Source organism: Ricinus communis, chromosome 5, assembly GCF_019578655.1.
Source record: "Ricinus communis isolate WT05 ecotype wild-type chromosome 5, ASM1957865v1, whole genome shotgun sequence".
NCBI lineage: Eukaryota > Viridiplantae > Streptophyta > Magnoliopsida > Malpighiales > Euphorbiaceae > Ricinus > Ricinus communis.
Window position 1 is genome coordinate 30349650 of NC_063260.1, and position 20205 is coordinate 30369854.

Sequence of the window (20205 nt, forward strand, 5' to 3'; positions counted from 1 at the left end):
AATAGCCTGCAATGAGACAAATGGATATGTAACTCTGTGTAATTTAAATTTCACACTCTACAAACCAAGAACGAAGATGAAATTTGAATACTTTGAATTAATATTCTACAATTTCCTTAATTCTAGTATCTAACTACCCCCAATACCCGTGCAATATGCAAATTAATTTATTTGTTAGTTTTAATAATATCAGTCAATATTAAGTTTATTATTTAGCTTTTGATATTATATGGGTCAACAATAAGAAATTTAATAATAATATGATCATTTTAGATTTTACTTAACATTAATTTTTAACAAAATTACATATTAATTAATATTCGTCTCATCATGCAGTTTAAAAATTTTAGATCACAAATAAAAAAGATATTTTTATTGTTAAAAAAAAAAAAAAAAGATGAGAACGTATATATGATTTTTGAATAAAATCACTTTTGCTAAAATGCGCGTCTTTTTTATATATAGATCCTTATTTAAATTCTTAGATAGATAATATTTTCGCACGGCTTCATTATTATTTGGTTTTCTAAGGTTGTTGGAGGTCAAGTGTGGCTCGCTGCTATCTTTCTCTCGGGGCGCTGATGTTACAATGCTCGTTGGTAGCATCGTCTGTCAAGGCATTTGGATGGGCTATTATCTGGATGATATCTGTTGCCTATTTAAAGCTGATTTAAAATTTATTGCAAGAAAGAAAACTGCTAATAATCATATCCAAATTCGAATATCAGATTCTGAGAAGAGCAACAAGTTATTAAAGAAAACCAGAGATGTAAAGTTTGGGCCTTATGTTTTTGTTTTGTCAACCAATCTCCTGGTTTAGAAGAAGTTGCACCCCAAAGTGGTAAACAAATAATTGGTATGCATATATTAGTCATTAAACATATGATTAGTAACAACGTCTAATAATAATTTATCAATCGGCTATATGTTATTAATTACCTCTATTAACTATACATCAAACATAGTTATTTCACAATTCAAGAAATAATACATTTTCTTAGTTACAAAATCAATTTTTTATTATCCACAACCAACCACCATATTTAAAAATTATTATTATCATTATTATTATTATGTGTATTTCATTACAAAATCCTAAGTTATCAACATCTCTACTCAGAAAATCATAGAGAGATAGAGAGAGAGATGGGTACTCATCCTCCTGTTTACCAAGACTATTATTGCAACTGCCAAATTTTTCAGTAAAGATAAGAAGCAATAGGGACGTGTTAATATTATGATGGATGGGTTGAAATTCATTAAAAAAAAAATTATTTGAAGGAAATAGAAGAGAGAAATTAAAATAAAATAATAAAATCGGACAGATATTTTAATATTATGAAATATATTAATAAATTAATATGAAATTTATTTAAAAAATTTATATATTTAATTTAGTTTAGTTATAACTGATTTTACATAAATTTAATTATATAAACTTTTAAATTAATTTTTATTTTATTCAAACAATATAAGCTTTGGCTTTCTAAATGAATTCTAAAAATTCTCAAACAAGTCTTCTTCTTTTTTTATTGTTTTCATCTTATATATTTTATGTTAAGTTGGATAGTTTAGTTTAATTTTAAAGGTCACTTCAATGAGAAGACAATGAAAAGTTTTCCTCGGTTATATATATGTTATTTTTATTTTAATTTGTATGGTGAAAAAAATAACTGAATATAATATAAAAATGCAGATGTTCTTATATGGGAAGTATCAGATTCTTAGGAGGACTAAATAAAAAATAATAATAATCAGGCTTAATAGATACTTAATGATTAAGTAATGGAAGGATCAAATTATCATTTTTATTAGCCTTATACAGTAAAAACTAAAAACAGCAATAATCAAAGTGTAGATTATGCAAAATCTCATGATAGTTTTAGATTTAACAGGAAAAGATCTCTAGAGCACAGATAAATAATTTCAAGAAAAAAAAAGAATTAATTATAATTTGTCTCTTAAAAGTTATCATATTACACTATTCATGACCTAACTTTTTAATATAATTTAATGCTAAATCTATTTTATAGCTTGTAATAATATATGAGATAATTACTATTTGCCCCCTGAATTTTATTATATTTTATTATTTACTACTTAATATTTAAAAATTATATTTCTTGCACCAGCCATTTCTCCTAATTACATTAAAACCCCTTCTCTTAGGTTTTAGGTTAAGTTGTTGTTATTTGGAGATAAAATGACATATATGTCCTTGAGGAAAACTAGTTCCCTATTTTTCTTCATAAACTATTGTTCCCTTTCTCTCTCGATTTCTCTCTTTCCTCCTAATCTTTGTTTCTCTGTTTCTCTACTGGAAACCAGACCTTCTGTATTTGATAATGGATAAAAAAGATTGCTTTAAATTAAACAATTACTAAAGTAGTTAGCTGGTGACTGTGGACATGATTATTGCAAGTAAATCAAGGGTAAGTTTCTGTCGAGTTGTTGTTTCTTTGAAATGTTGCTCCTTGTCAATGCATATTTCTTTCCTTCCATTGATGTAACTTCTATGTTGTTATAACACTGTCCTACGGGCCACTGAGTTCCTATGCACAACAGTTCCCCATTTATTATGTCTTACACTCGCACAACTTTGGCTCCTTTCAACAATGCTGAAATTTTCCCTCTCTAGAATAGGATTGGGATAGTTTCGGCTCTCAACAGTTTCTGCTGGGTACATTGTTTTTCCCTCGCTGATATACCCATTATATGTATCTGAAACATCTGAAGAAGAGAAACTAGAATGGACCTTACTTTGAGCCCCATCTACAAAACCAGCGGATGAAAGATTAGGCAATATATAAGGAAGATAAAAAGGGCAATATGACTTAAACAGAGGGCATTTAAGACCTTTTAAATGTTGTTTTTATGTTTGACCCACCATCTTCTTGTTGACTTAAACGGAAATGCAAGAAACGCTGACAGAATGACTTTTTAGGGTACGGAAATAAAATAACAAGTATAACTTTTAAATATCAGAAGGTAGGTAGTATAATATTATAAAATTTAGGGGCTAAATAGTAATTATTCTATAATATTTTTCTTTTTTCTTTTTTCTTTTTTCTAGTTTTATTTTTTAGTTTTATTGATATATACTATCACAAACTATACAATACAAGAATGGCAAATTACGCTCTAATTAATGTAATATGCTGATATTTTTAAGACAAGCGACCGGAATTCTTACACGTTATTGTTAACATGATATATCTTTTATTGGATTTACTATTGATGATTGAGATTTATTATTTTAAAAAGATTATTTATTTCTAAAATTAAAATTAAAATTAAAATTTTTTAATAAATTCTATAATTATAAAAAATAAAAATTATAAAAATAATAGATCAATATTCTATTATATTCAAATTGAACATAAAAGAATCTTAATTTTTATTTCGGCGCTTTTTCACATGCGAGAAATAGCATTTAAAAAATAAAATAATCAGAAATAGCGAAATAATGATTTAAAACGACAGGAGACGCGGGGTCTGGTCGTTTCATAACATTCAATGACCATTGATTCAAAATGGCATACATAATTATTCACCAACCGATGCCTTTTAGAACAACAGATACAAACAATTCATGCAAAATGGTCATTTCACATTATCAATCTCCAAGAGAAAAAAGAAAAGACGTTATGTGCATCGTCAATAAGGATATTTAACAGTTTAAAAATCTGAGTTTTATTGCATAACTAAATATTTAAAGGTGACGTGTTTGTTTATAATTTTAAACTGTTAAGAAGTCCTTTATTTATCCTTACTTCTATATGCTTTTAAAATTTTATCATTGATTAAAAATATAGAGAGGTGATTTGACTCTCTATATAAAAAGTCAAATTTTATTTTTTATATTTAATAAATGTAATATAAATTTATATGCACTTTATTAATTGATATATGTAATTTTTTTTATTGGTAAAAAATAAAAAAAATTGAAATACTAATTCTTATAAAAGTAAAAGTAAAATAAAAAAATATAAAATATTCATTGAACTTATATAAAATATTTTTTATTTGTATTTTAATATTTTTTAAGATATTTTTTATTATAAAAAATATATTTTTAAAATAAAAATATATTGAATTGTTCTTATATTTGTAGTTTTTCAATGATATCAATAGAATTCTTTTTAACTTATCTCTGATAATTAGTATGCAAGTCTATTCACTAGCTATTTTAAACTGTAAAATCAGCTATTTACTATTTAAATTTTATAATAAAAATTTAAAATATTATAAGGAGAATTTTAAGAGAAAAAAAAACGCACAGAGAGAGAAAATTAGTATGAAAATATATCTATTGGTTAAAATTGAATAATATAAGAAAAAATTGATGAAAAAATAATAAGTAAGAAAAAGAGAAGTAATAAGTAAGCAACTCAAAATACTAAAAGACTAAAACTTTAGTGTATGACTTCGAGTTTCCAACAATTCAATTGCTGATTATGAACAGCAAAAGATGTTTTAAACTTGAAATCATCAAGATATCTATAATGTGGGATAAATTATTTTTGTTCATTTTTGGACTGATATGGCCTGCCTAGCTTTGCAGGAGGCCCCTGGTTAATTTGTTTGATACAATTTCTTGTTCTTCCGAAAAGAGGGAAAATAATAATGTAAGATATAGGTTAATAAACTAATATATAAAGCAGGTCGATGCTCTATTTACCTATATTCTATAAAGCCGCATCATATAAATTTTCAATAAAAAAAATGTCTTTGACATAGTTATATAATAATTTATTATAATATGAGATACTAATAAAATATAATAATAATAATATTGAATACATCCTAATTTTAAATACTAACCAAATAAAATAATATAATTAAATATTTTATTAAAATAAAGTGATGGATAAATATAATTAAAGAAATTAATAATTATATAATGCCATTAATTTACTATATATATTTTTTTATGGTTATTAAAATAAAATAATAATATTAAGTACTTATTAGAGTAAAATATAGCTAAATATAATTATTTTTTTATAATATAATATATCTATAATTAAAATAAAATATTTTAAACTAAAAACTTAAAATCATAAGATTATCAATAATTATGCAATGCTAGTATATATAATTCTAAAATAATTTTTTTTAACATGTGTGTCACTATGATAATATGTAGGATTCTATTTTGATATCAAATTTATATAAATTTTATAATTTTTAATTAGACAACGATTCTAATTTTAAATTATAATATTCTTAAAATACTAGTAACTAATAAGTTAGTTTTCTAATTATTCAATAATATTATCAACTATCTTTATACTGTTAATTTATATAATATTAAAAGTTAACTGATAAATGCAATAATTTTTGTATTATTACATTAATAAAATCCTAAAATTAATATCTAGAAAAACCTTAAAATATTTAATATGTTATTATATTTTAAAATATTATAATAATAAAAAAATTATTAAATTTGTTCATAAACTTAATATATATTATTATTTATAGTTAATATAAAATCTTCGATATACAGTAAAACGAATAGTTATTATTAAAAATACATGCATTCAAATGAAATATTATTCATCCAAACTTGCGATTTCACATTTCAAGTACCCAACAAAAAAACAGGGGAGAGGAATGTTATGATAAGTGGACCCTTGAATTTTTAAAAAGCCAAAACATTTTTTGGCCAATCCCATATATAATTGGCAATGAATTATTATTAATAGTGGGAGAAATAGGGTCGCCAATACATTGTTGGGATATTTTTAATGGAAATTTGCAATGGAGTCCATTAGGGCTTCATTATTATTATTAGAGGGTGACAAAATATGGGTGGGTGGGGTCTGGATGTCAATTTATTGTTGTTTATTTGCTGAGAAACTTCACAAAAAGGAAAAAGAAAAAAGATATTAAAAAACACATGCAAAATTCTACAATAATGTCAATGGCCCATATGCATTGTTGACATGACATCAACAAATGTTTTTTTGGACTGTATTATTCACATTTATAAATCTTCAACAAACCGCATAATATATGACAAGAATATGTAACGCACCAAAAGCTAAGTTTTCTTATTATTATTATTATTATTGCTATTTCTCTTTTGAGAAGGAGGAAACAACCAATGCGTGTTGCACGCTTTTGGGATACATTTTCTTTTACCGTTTGGAAATTTCTTTTGTAAATAACTTAATTATTGGGCTTACCTTTTTTTAAATCTTTCAAATCCAACAAAATTAATTATATTTATTTTAAATAACTTAATTATATTTATAAAAATAAATGTAGTCTATGAGAAAAATAACACACATAATATAATTTTATAAAAATAATATTGGCAGTTTGAGTTGTTTACGCAGTTCAATCTAATATTATTCTTTTTTGCAATATAACTAAAAATAATTATATAATATGTACACACATAAATATAGACAAGTTTTATTATTATTATTTAGTAGCATTATTATTGTTATCATTATTATTTATTAAATATATACATATATTAAATTTATCGGCTCATTGAAAACAATAACTCACGTGAGTAATAATGATAATTAATAAATGATAATATTATTGTTAATAAAAATAGATAAGTTTTCTTAATACTAGTCATTATGAAAATATTATAAACAATTATTGATTATGGTTTTATCAAAGCTAATAATAATAAATTATTTATTATCAATTATCAGATTCCACACTTTCTATGCTATAAAAATAATATCTCAATTATTGCTTTAATGACTACTAAAACTTTCATATTAAAATGCTAAACTTTCAATTAATACTAATACTATTTAAAGTAATGTAAAAATAGTCTAAAAGTCCAACAAAACTTAATATTTGATCAATGGCTAATAATAATAATGAGAAAAATAATTGAAAACGTTTGATTTTCTTTCTGTCCTAAATTTATGTGATTTTTCTTGATAAATAGTTGGACATGGTTTATATCATTAGTATAATTAAATATATTATTATATGATTAGTTTTGTTGATGTGATATTTATATAGAAAATATATATATATTATATCGGTACAGTATCAATATATATATATATATATATATATATATATATATAATGCCACGTCAATAAAAATTAAAATATTATAGTAATATACTCGATGTAACTAACAAACTAAATCATATATACTAATTTATCAAGAAAAAATCACATATTTTAAATTGAAAAATAATTATATATGTATATATATATATTAAGATATAATTATAATAAATGAGGCATAAAATTTATATCTTCACCGCTGAAGAGTTTAACCACCAAGTTCTGGATGGGTTGGTGTGGTTCCTCTATGCATAGGACGTAGAATATCGAACCATGAACGAAAAAAGACATGAGAGATAAATATATTGGCTAGTGATTATGAGGCTCCAATTCTTGATTGGGAATGACACCAAAGGCCTTTGCCCTTCCATCCCTTGGATCAATAGAGAATGAGGGCATAGCTTTTGGTTTTTTTTTTTTTTATGTTGTCAAAGATATATATATATATATATATATATATATATATATATATATATATATATATATATTAATTTATAAAATTTAAAATTCTTTTTATATGCATGCTTAATTTTTGGTACAATTTTTTTTTTGTTTTGACATGTATACTACTTTTGATACATGACATTCAAGCTTATATGTAATTTTATAATTTTTTTATTAATTTATTAATTAATAAATAACATTCATAATTAAATACCGACTTTAATCATAAGAGATAGAATATTAATTATATTTTAATATTAAATTAACTAATAAATAATTTTATAATAAGATAATAATACTAAGTCTATCCTAAAATATAGTAGCACATTAATTATATTTTAATATTATATTAACTAATAAATAATTTTTTAGTTAAAATATTAATTCTATTATAAGAAGTAGCATATTAATTATATTTTAATATTATATTAACTAATAAACTACTTGTAATTAGATAATGATTAAAAATAATATTTTTAATATTATATTTAATAATAAATTAAAATTTTAATTATATAATAATTTTTTTGATTTTAGAAAATAGTAATATCAATTATATTAATATGTTAATTTATAATATTAAAATTAATTAATAAATAATTTTATATTATTATATTAATAAAATTTCAAAATTTTAAAAAAAAATTAAGAACATTTAAATTAGTTATTTGTTATTATTTTTTAAAATTTTATAAAAATATTAAACACTAAAAAATTTATTAAATTTATTTATCAACTTGATTTTATAATTAAAATTATAATAACGGTCGTACAACGTGTAAAATGAGAAATATATGAGTCTTATGACAAAAAAGTTTCATACAAATGCCAGGTGTAATTTTTATATTATGATTTAATTTTAGTAATTTATTTTTAAATTATAGAATAATATTTGTAATAGATGTCATTAATTTTTATTATATTTTTTAAAAATAATTTTGCTACGCGTTTTATGCAAAGTCGCAATTTTAGAGTAAAAAATTCAAGAGATTACTTACATAAGATGATATTTATGTCTGTTAATAAAATATAAAACTATTACTTATTAAGTCAATAATAATAAAAATTATAAAAGAAAGTGAATTAAATGTTAAAATGAATAAAAAAAAAGTATTACTATTTCGAGATTGAAGAGAATAACACGTGCAGAATTGGGAATGCAGGAGGATTGGGTGATTCAGACACAATGTTGCATTATTGAAATGAAAAATTATTGTTATTTATTCACTACATGGGAAGTAGAGAATGACGTGTCGAATTCTGAATGATGAATCTGACACTTTTGCGAGTCATTTGATTATGGGCTGTAGCCCCCACTAACCACACCAATTATTGCTAAGATTTAGCCCACAGTAACATACTTTTTTTTTATTTTTTTTTATAATTATTATTTTAAATCTCTATTATAGAGATTCTTTCTTATATGTGAAAACTCGAACTCGATCAAATCAAAATTAAAAAGAAAAAGAAATCACCAGTGGGTAACAACAAAATCTGTATTATTATCGCTATATAACAAAAATTCAGAATAGGAATCGCAACGGTGAGAATAATTGATTTCACAATAAGGGTTAATACAGTAATGAAATAGTCTGGCATTATATAATTATCATAAATATATATATTTCGTTTGATGATGGCAATTGGAAGCACTTGTCTAGCAGGCTTCATTTTCAGTTTCAGTTTCCCCTCTCTTAATGTTATAAAAGGGTGGAGTTGTTATCTGTGGTGGACAACCAAGACGTAGAAGCAAAAGTATAAACAGCTATGCGTAGATCATGCAAAAAGAAATGGGATTGAATAAAGTATATAAATCTCTCTTCTTAACGTCCTTCATTGCCTACGTACATGCAGATATTGCTTTTTTGTTCTTTCTGCTACTCTTATCTACAATCTCTTTGTTTTTAATTTCAGCTTCAGTGGATGCCGATTCTTTCCTTTAAACTCTCCATTAACCGCTTCAAAACAATATTTAATATTACTTTTACAATTAAAAATTAAATAATTTACACAATTTATTAATAGAGGAAAATCTCTTTGCAATGGTACTTTCAGATCCAAATAGAATTTATTGGTACGAAGTACTTAAATTTTTATTCAGACTTAATATTTAATTTTATTAATAAAATAATAAAAATTAAAAATAAAATATGTAAATAACTTATTATATTATATAAACAAGATTATTGAATTAAAATAAAATATAAAATAGTATAAATTGTGATGATATACCTTAAAAATTATCTACAAGTTAACAAATTTCAAAAGATTATGCCAAATTTTGTAGGGATAATATGGTATTTATCCCATACTTTTACCACATTCGTGAGACACGTGATATATATATATATATATATATATATATATATATATATATATATATATATATATATATTCTTTTTATTATCTTGATTATTGGACACGTGATAATGTTAGATGAGTAGATTTTTATTTTAAGAGATGACGAGGTCAGTTCATAGAGTGAGCTGAGCTGGCATGACTTGATCATTTTTACCATAACACAGAGACACTTGCGATGTTTGTATCGATGGAGTGTTTAGTAATTTACTTAAATATATAAGCATTCAATTAATATTAAACTACAAATATATAATAATATAATAATTCAAATAAGAAATATAAATCACAATATTATAAAAATAAAATCAATTTATTAGTGTACTAATAAAATGTTTGTGTAAGCTGATATTAGAAATATAATTAATATATTAATTTTCACATTTTAATAGTATATCAATGATATACAATTTTTTTAATTATAATTATTAATATTACTTAATTAAAAAAGTAATTATATTTAATATTATTAATACAGTAATTCAAAATAAATATAGAAATTATACGTGAGGTTGTGAGAAAATGAAAATTGTTCATTTTCTTATTTAATACTGTTGTTTTAGCTTGTTTTATTAAAAAATAATAATAATAATAATAATTTGATTAATTATCGTAATGAATAAGTGAAGGGTACATGCAAAACACATATTTAATTAGTTATTTATTATTTTGAGATATAAATACAGCTAAGATGGTAAAATAATAATAATAGTTTAGAGATAGGAAATGTGCTGAAATGGAAAACCAAGTCGACATTTATTGTAAATGAAAAGAAAGAAAAAGCAGGACAAATAAGAGATGGGCTCAATTATTAATGTTATGCCTCCATTGAGAGAAGAGGGGATGACAAAAAAGATGACGGTGAGCAGTGTAGGATTACTTATTTTATTAAATTATAATGTTGAATGATTTGGTTTTTGTAGTGGTGCGCAGGGATATGGAACAAATCCCCCGTTGTCGTTTCTCATTTTTAGTTTCTGTGATTGGGGTTGCAAATCATCTTTGTTCTGTTTCCTGAATGGGGCTTTTATGGGTCCATTTCAACTCTCACGATGAAATGCCAACCAAACAAACGCAATCAGGTTATATTGCGGCCAATATCCAACAAATTTTGATTCTATTACCTTCAAATATGTTTTTTAACTAACTATATTTACTTTGAAATGATCTACTATTGATAAATGATGGCAAGAAGACTTTGAATTGGAATTTTGGCTTTTAAAACAGCAAAAAAATTAAAAATTTATTTAAAAGAGTTGAACAACTTCAACCATATTATATTTTTAAATATCCACATTTAATTATTTGGTTTTTTTAATTTTTTAATTTTTAACTTAATCACCAAATATATTAAATAAATTTAATTTAATAAATATCTTAATTTTATTTGTTAAAATGTTTAAACATTTATAAATAACACACGTGAATATATTAAAATAAAATTATTTATAAAAAATATTTAAATATTATACCAAAAAATTAAAATATTCAAATGGATAAAATTTAAATATGCAAATATACATTTTATTCAATAAATTTATTAATAAATTGAATATTCAAATAGGCTAAATTAATACGAAAATAAAAAGAGTTGGTAGTCCGATTTCAGTTCCGAAATGGGACTGGAGCAATGGTTTTAATTATAGCTGAACGAAAACAATCATATCAGAGGTTTCAGTTCTACCATAACTGAAACTGGAATCCAACAATCAATAGCCGGTTCGTTTCAATTAAAAAAACCGGACGGCTTCAGTTCCATCTGCTTCCGAACTGGATTGTTAAAAATGTAAAAATAATAAAAAGTTTAAAGACGTTTTAACTGAAAGGTATAATTTTCTAGCTGTTCCTGCCATCCGATTTGAGTTTTATCTTGCTCCACCATCTACCATCTATGATATGAACTCAACTTGACTCTTTGTTCCAAAAAAAGAAAAAAAAGAAAAAAACTCAAACTCATCTCGACACCACGCAATTGAACATGTGAAAAATAACATATAGCAGCAGTTTGTTGAAGCCTTGGGGAGGGAGAGAAAAAGAAAAATTAAATAAACAAAGGTGAGGCAGAGGTGGAGGCGGAGGCAGCAGGCGCGGAGGCTGTGTTCGGCGGCAGCGGCAAGCAAAGTCTTTTTAGTAACTTCTCTTTGCTATCTTTATTTGATGAGCAAGATTGGTAAATAAAGAAAAGGGAATACATTTAAGAGAGATCTGAAAATAAAATAGAGAAAAATGTCATAAAAGAAAAGTAAACAGAAAATGAATTTTGAGTTATTGAGGAGAGAGACAAATTGCGTCGTGTTGGTTGTTTTTTTCAATAAATATATTTTATGTTTAAATTTAGTAAAGGGAAACAAATTGATGTTCCGGTGTAGTCTTGGGCTCAAAGAATTAATAGGCATTATCAAATTTCTTTTCTAATTAAAAGGAATTAGCTCTACTATAAAATAATAAAACAAAACAATTAATCTGTTCTAAGGAAGTTAGAAGGGCAGTTTTATTTCTCTTTAGAAATTGAGATAAAAATAAAAACTTTTTTTTTTTTTCATTTTTCTTCTTTTTAATTTTTCATAAATTTAATATTTTTTATTTCTATGTGGGCTATCATTGATATTAGTAATATATTATATTATGTTATTTTAAATAGAAATTTATCATTCTACTTTTATTAAAGTTTTGTTCACCATCATACGATGAATGAAGTCTTTCAATCTTCCTTTATTTAAAAGTTATGAAAATATTAGATGATATTTATATAATTGAACTATTTACATATTAAAAAGTCTATATAGAGCGAAATAATTTTTAATAATTTTCAATGAGTTTTTTATTAATATAGATAAAAAATATTAAAGACAAATAATTATTATTCCATCACACAGTTAAAAAATATTAAAGACAACTTTTTTTATAATTTTAAATAAAATTTTACTTTATATATTTCTTAATGTAAATACTGCTTTCATTTTTATTTTAAGATATATTTTAAAATTTTTACTAAAATGGATTTATATTCTCTTGCAAGAAAATAAAATATTCATATAAGAAATTTTGCAAAAGCTAATATCATAAGATATCTTTCTTTACCTTTTAATATTTTGATCAGTACAATAAGTAGAATATATTTTTAATATTTACTAATTATACATGTATTTTGATATTTTTAGAGTTAAAAATTATAATATAATTTAATTTAATTTACTAATTAATATAATATTATAATCAAAATTATTTAAATAAAAATGATTCATTAATTAATCTTTTTAATCAGTCATTTGTTTCCTTCGTAAAAAAAACTTTCAAAATTTTTAAAATTGTTATAGAAGTTTTAAAATTTTTCAATCTATTTTGTTTTTCTAATAATCTTTTATCCCCAACTTTGATAAATTTTAAATATTACTTATATATTTAAATTTATTATATTTTAATTCTTCTGAAATTTCAAATTTGTTTTTTTCACTCCCTTATCTGAAGTTCTGGCGCTATCCCAACATGGTTAGCCCAAAAAGGAAAATTTTAAATTTTTAAATAAATATTAACAGTTGCTTGAACAACTTTTAAACTCTATGTGTTCAGAAAATAATATTAGTTGTGTTGTTTGTCATCAGAAAATAATATTAGTTTATTATAAAATTTTGATGTATAATAATTTATTTACTGACTATTATTATTATATTACTCATATTTGATAATATAAATTTAAAATATAATAATTTATAATATTTATTATAAAAATATTTAATTATAATTTAAAAAATTAATTTAAAAATTAAATTATAAAATTAAAATTAATTAAATTTTAAATTTATATTATCAAATATATCCAAGATGAAAATAATAACATTAGAATAGACTTTTATAAATAGAAACTATTTAATAGTGATATATTCTCTTATAATAATTTATAAATTTCTTAAAAAAAAACACCTACTTAAAATTATACACGTCGCTAGAATTTGAATGCACTATTTTCAGACTTTTCTCCATCTTTAAATTTTATAAATGGGCATTACTGAAAGTGTAAAAGAAAAAAAAGACTGCCACGTCACTGAAAGTAGCAACGGTGGAAACCGTCATCAACCTGAAGAGAGAAGCGCGGGCAAAGCCTGAGAATTTTCGGTTAATTTTAAACCATTTTCTCCCTATTCATATTCTCTGCTTCTCTTTCAATTTCAATTCTCAATTTCAAGAAAGAGACCTAAGAATTAATTAAACAAAACAAAATGGGGAACGTAATGACAATGATGAACAAGGAGCCACCGCCACCGGTGGTTCTTGTTCCTCCTCTCTTCGATTTTCCACCTCTCGCTGCTCGCACCAGGTTCCAGACTTCTCTCTCCTTTTTTTTTTTGCTTAATTCAATTAATTTTTTCTTATATTTTGATTGAATTGAAACAATGACAGGATGTTGGAGTCGTCATATAATGTATTGTTTGGGAAGCTAGCTTTGAAAAGTCTTTTTGAGGATTATTTTGAAGAAGCAAGACATTTTAGCACTAGAATCATGTTGAAGCCAATTGATGATCCTCATGTTGATTTAATTACTACTGTATCCAATCCATTCCATCCATTATTTGTTTATTTATTTCTCTATCTTCGTTTATTTATTTCCAGTCTGTTGATAAAATTACATTCACTAGCTTAGCTTTTGGAAATGTTATTATTGCTAGAATCCAATTCTCTGAAAGAAATGAAATCATGCATGGCTTTTGCAAGAATTGAATTGAAGTCTTGTGTATGATTTATTCCAACCAAGGAAATTTCAGAAACTGGATCAAAAGCATTACTTTGTTGTCCTTAGTTTGAATAGGTTTCAGGTCCATTAGATCATAATCCTGAGGAGAAAATCATAGGAAATGCGCTATTTCGCTGGCAAAGGTATTGCACAATTAACTTTCTACTGTTATTCAGTTCCCTGTGCCACCTAACATGTTTAATCGAACTAGTTATCAAATAATTGTTGGAGTAATTACTTTTCTCTTGTAAGCAGCGATGTGCACGATCCTCATACATTCATGGACCTTTTTGTATCAACCTTGGACCCGTGAGCATATTATTTCCTTTTGCCTTGTAACTTACTATTTCTCTAAATTGTTTGTGTTGTTCCTTTGTGAATATTTATTCTTTTCCAAATGTATATTGATTTGACTTCAGGATTTTGCAAATACGATCATGTGCTTATTATCCTCGATATGGTTTTGGGGCATTTGGCGTTTTCCCACTCCTTTTGAGAAATCGGTATTATTTCCTTGGATTCTTTTATTATGGCAGTCACATGCCTCCTTGAGTTGCTTCATATGTTAATTATTATATGTGTTTCTCTAACTACCCTCATTACTCCTGCAGAATAGCTTCTGATGATTTTGGTGTAATGGGACTCAGATATGGCTCAGGAAATTTATCCTTTGGAGCTACACTTATGCCTTTTGCTGGTATATGATGTATTTATGATCTCTATAGTTTTCATTATCCCTTAGTTTTAGATTTCCATGTTCCTTATAATTGTGTTTTTATGATCTTGATTGATTAACATTGAGCTAAATTTACATTCTAGTTTTTCCAATGGTTATGTTTGACTGGTGGCATGAAAGCCTGCATGGAGATTGGAGTGTGAGAAAAGGAGGGAGTTTAGGTGCGAATAGGACATAGACATAGGTGCTACAGAGTTGAATTATCTTTATTAGTTGCAAGGGGCTGCCTTTTGTGATTGTCTATTTAGCTATAGAAAAAGTTTACTTGCATTACTAGCAACACTCAGATGGCAAATAAATGCATTTGGTTTGGTGTCTTCCCCTTCTTTATAAGCGAAATGTAACTGGTTGAGTTCTTATTACTAGCACTCTCATGAGAAAGAAACACATGTATTTCGTGTCCTCCTCTGCTTTTCAATGGAAACATAATTAGCCTAGTTCTTGTCCTGGCAACATTTAGGAGAAATTGCCTTCTTATTATCTGCATTTCCTTGATTATAATTTTGTATCTCAAATGAGAACATCTGATTTATTGGGTTTTATTGCTGTAACTTCCAGTGAAAGAGGAGTTGCCAAAGAGTGCATGGCTTGTAAGTAAGATGGGAAGGCTGACGGTTGGAGTGCAGTATGAGCCAGGATGTAAGTATTTCACGTATTAGATTTACTATAACTTTCTCAGTCTATTTTAATACAATATATTCTCATTTCCATAACTTTAGTTAGTTTAAGGTTGTTTCTTTAGCTCAAAAATAAGTTAGTTTGTCTTCTTTCTCGATTTTCCACTTATCTTATGTTTTCTTTTTCTTTTTTTCTCTGAAGTATCTATGCTTAAAGGTGTATGATGACAGTTTGTCATAAACTTTGTGGTATGATTTTCTTATATCCCGGAATGATGAGAGCATACTTGTTCTCCTGTGTTTCTAGTACTTTTTGCCTGCATAGTAAAGATTTGCATATGGTAGCTATGAACTGAGACAGACAAAGTCAGAGAGAAAGAGTAAGAGGAGTGAGAAGAGCAAACAACTGCCCATTAGCAGCAGGTTCCCAAAAGAAGTATCCATTGTTTAGGAGAAGGATTTTTGTTTTGGTTTCCTTCAGTTACTGGATAGTGTCAAAAGGGTTGTATAGTGGTCTTTTGAGGAATCATTTTCTCTGTTATATTTGTAAACTACTAGCTTTACTGATGATATTGCTCGCTGAAATGTTTTGCGGATGTGATGGCATATGAAGTTTTAGTTATAGTCTCCTTTGACTAAAATTGCCTGAAAGAGTAGCTTATAGTTACGTAGAATGTTTCAGCTTATTGTACTTATATGTTATATGTATTAGCATATATGGTATACTCGTTGCTTGTGATGTATTTATTATGTTTCGGAAGAGCTCACCTGAGACTGATATTTTTTTCCCCTTGCTGATGCTGATTCTATTAGCTGGAAGCAAAGGTAATGGTAAATATAAGAATTTAATGAATTGGAGTGCCGCGATTGGTTACGGGGTAGGATCAGGAAGCCCCTTGAGTCCTTCTTTCAATTTTTGCCTTGAGCTTGCAAAAAATTCTCAGGTCAGTTTATTTGTGTTGGACTCATCTCCTTTTCTTTTTGGCAAGAAATTTCGTATTTCTTTCAAATTTAATGTTCTTTTGGTAGATATACATATTCTCTTGACAGTATTTTCATAGCAAAAGATATTTAGGTCTTGAGAGTTTCTTCACAGCAAAGAATATCTAAGAATAGCCTGTTAAAAGCTTGTTCGGTTATTTTCTTTAGATCTTGATTAAATAGGATGTAGTTTCATCAGTGCTATCACTTTGTTCCGGATTTCAGTTATCAATTGAGAAAGCTTGGCACTTGTTACAATTTGATAAAGAAATGATTCATTAAAGTTTGCTAAATACTATGGTTGATACTATAATGTGCACTTATCTGAGAATTTAATCCTTATTTTCAACTGTAGTTCATTGCCTCATTTTACCAACACGTGGTGGTCCAGAGACGGGTATGTTTCTTCTATCTGCTTCTCTTGTTTCTTTTTTGTTTTTTAATGGTAATTGGTTTCCATTTGATTAGGTGCATATATTCTTTGACGTGAAATATTTTGTGTAATTATGCATCTTTCAGAATCTCATGGGTCATGGGGTTAAAAGCATACTAGTTTTTGCTCACGTATCAGTTTCTGGCATTTCCGTACACCAAACCAGGATTACCTATATACTTTTGGTAGACTAAATCAATTTATCAGAATGGACTTCAAATTGATGTCAGTTGATTAACATGAAGCAGAACCTTTAATTACAAATCTTCAGTTCATTCCAATGAAATTACAAGATTCTAGTTATATATTCTCTACCTGTTAACCCTAATCAGATAACTATGTTTTCCAGATGGAAGTCTTAGTGCATGAATCATGCAGTTCAAAAATAACACCACCACAAACATTCAGACTCACAAGTCATTTCTGTATTGTATAGTACATGTTGTAGCTATTAGGTTATAAAGTCAAACTTATTATTGCATTCATGTGTCCTACAGATTGAAAAACTTAGGTTTTAGTTTAGACATGTTTGAAAGTCTATACCATGGTGAATGATCCACTCCCAAATTGTTTACTTGTTGATCAATATAGAAGAAGATAAATATTCATGTTCATTATCTTTTATCAGATTTAGAGGTGTTGAATGAGTCAATTGTGAAGGTCAATACATGTGTAATGCTGTAGTATGCTTAAGAAATTGGAAATCTGAAATACGAGCTGATGCTGTTAACAATATATTTTTAGAAGATCAAGCAATACTGGAATTTCTATATGCCTTTATTTCTAGTGGAATTCTGGTTTGCTTATAAAATTTTCTCTTTTATCTGATTGTCAATTAGGAATTAGTATTCCTGAATATTGACAAGCTTTGAACTGCTTAAACTACACAGGTCAAGAATCCACTTGAAGAGAATGAAATAGTTGGAATTACAAATTATTTTGACTTTGGGTTTGAGTTACAGACAAGGTACCTTTACTATACAAATTAGTGTATGCTCAATGTACTTCTATCTGTTTCTAATGCAGTCATGTTTTAAAGGGTTGATGATGTCGAAACATCAAATAATATACCAGATTCCACCTTCCAAGTAGCTGCATCCTGGCAGGCAAATAAGAATTTCCTATTGAAGGTAATGGTCCTAATGCAATACCATGCTTCTAATCAGAACTAATTCATGCTTAATATATTTCTATATCCTATCCTTGCAGGGAAAGGTGGGACCTCTCAGCTCATCATTGACATTGGCATTCAAGTCATGGTGGAAACCCTCATTTACATTCAATGTATCAGGTCCCTTGTCTTAATCTCTCCTTCTCCCCCCCCCCCCCCCCCCCATTGTTAGGTCATGGCAGTTACTTTGTCTAATTGTAAGTTTAGGTGATTGCTGGATTTTGTGATTGTATCATATCAGTGGTATGGCTACTATGTTTCTTTTAAGCTTATGGTTTTGATATATGACTTCTCGTATGGTTAAGTGTAATGAATACTGTGGCTGTTGTTTGAGCATGCTTTCTGCTTAGTAGACCTTAAGATGGGGGAGAACTGAATTTCAGTAGTCCGCATTTGAGGGCTATGCATGTAATTAATTTGATTTTCTAGTGGCATGCAATAAGCTTGGGGCAATCTGTTAAAGCATGATAATACTACTCAGATTATAGTTTTTATTTTCTTTTCTACCTGAACAAAGGAGGATGGTTCAAAAATGAGTGAAGTTTGATGATCTAATTTTTTTTGTACTCGTGCGTTTGTGGGAACTAATGTGATGAAAAATATGATAAATGGGAGATTCAATATGTTGACACGTATGTGTAAATTGATCTGATTGGGATGAATTCATGAGAAATATTTTGGAGAGAATATAAATGGGCTGATCCAGTTTTACATGTTTTGGGCGCAGTGTCATTGGAACATATTTAGAATCTATTTATAGATATGCACCTCAGTAGCAAAGGTTCCTTTTTTGTTAAATTGGATTTGAACTGTTGTAAGTCTTGATTTGACACTTTTCATTGCTTTGTTCAAGTCAATATTCTGTTTTCTTTTTGCAGCTACAAGAGATCGTATTATTGGAAAAACAGCGTATGGATTTGGTATCCGTGTTGAGAATCTTAGAGAAGCCAGGTTTCTTCAACTTTTTCATCAATCACTTTATTATTGCATGTTAAATGAGTGATGACAATAAGCAAGCTTGAGGCTTGTTGAAGTTTGTTTTCTAAATTAGTAGATGTATTGATTTCAAGGCAACTGGATACTGAATGGCTAGCAAGCTTGCATGAGCTTGAACTTAAATGATTTCAGATTTAAACTTTCTAAAATTGTAGCGTTGTGCAAGCTACTAGTTTCTCTATCCTTAATTACATTACACAAATGCAGTTATCAAAGAGCTGATCCAAATTTCTTGATGCTGACACCAAGCAAGGAGCACCTGGCAGAGGGCATCCTTTGGAAAAGTGGGAAGCGGCCAATGCTACAATCTGAGATAAATGCTGGAAACTTTAACGATTTGCCAAGGGAATTGAGACCACTGGGAAAGATCTTATAGATTTATTTAGGCGTTTTTCTTTTTCTTTTCTAATTTAGTTATGATTTCAGTAGATAGCCAAGCTCTTTTCTACGAGGGTTGGCGATGTCAATATTCTACTTCCATGAGAGTAAATCTTAATTTAGTTTGCGTTGTAATTTGGAGGAACCTGGATTACAAAATGGTCATTAAAATTTTGCAGAAATTTTTTGAGTAGATGTTTCTGTTCGATTGAGGACTGAAGTGAACAGTAGTAGGGTGGCGTATATGATAGTTTTTGGGGTGAAATATTTATCACTGCAGAAAACAGGATCTGATGCTGCTATGGAT

At 26.7% G+C, this 20205-nt stretch overlaps 1 protein-coding gene across 1 annotated transcript; it reads left to right on the forward strand.

Moving 5' to 3' along the window:
- Positions 1-13865: 13865 nt before the first annotated feature.
- Positions 13866-20091, forward strand: LOC8275404. The gene is made up of 14 exons (XM_002524593.4): positions 13866-14172; positions 14256-14400; positions 14662-14729; positions 14842-14895; positions 15006-15089; positions 15198-15283; positions 15881-15961; positions 16753-16883; positions 17276-17317; positions 18244-18320; positions 18393-18483; positions 18563-18644; positions 19403-19475; positions 19728-20091. Exons 1-14 carry the CDS (start codon positions 14075-14077, stop codon positions 19894-19896), a joined length of 1281 nt encoding a protein of 426 aa, XP_002524639.1. The 5' UTR covers positions 13866-14074; the 3' UTR covers positions 19897-20091.
- The last annotated feature ends 114 nt before the right edge of the window (positions 20092-20205 follow it).

Excerpts from the sequence above, each read along its gene's own strand:
- LOC8275404 (XM_002524593.4), top strand. The coding sequence starts at position 14,075 with ATGGGGAACGTAATGACAATGATGAACAAGGAGCCACCGCCACCGGTG. Across the intron at positions 15,284-15,880 it reads TACACTTATGCCTTTTGCTG|TGAAAGAGGAGTTGCCAAAG; the intron begins GTATATGATGTA and ends TGTAACTTCCAG. Across the intron at positions 18,645-19,402 it reads ATTTACATTCAATGTATCAG|CTACAAGAGATCGTATTATT; the intron begins GTCCCTTGTCTT and ends TTCTTTTTGCAG.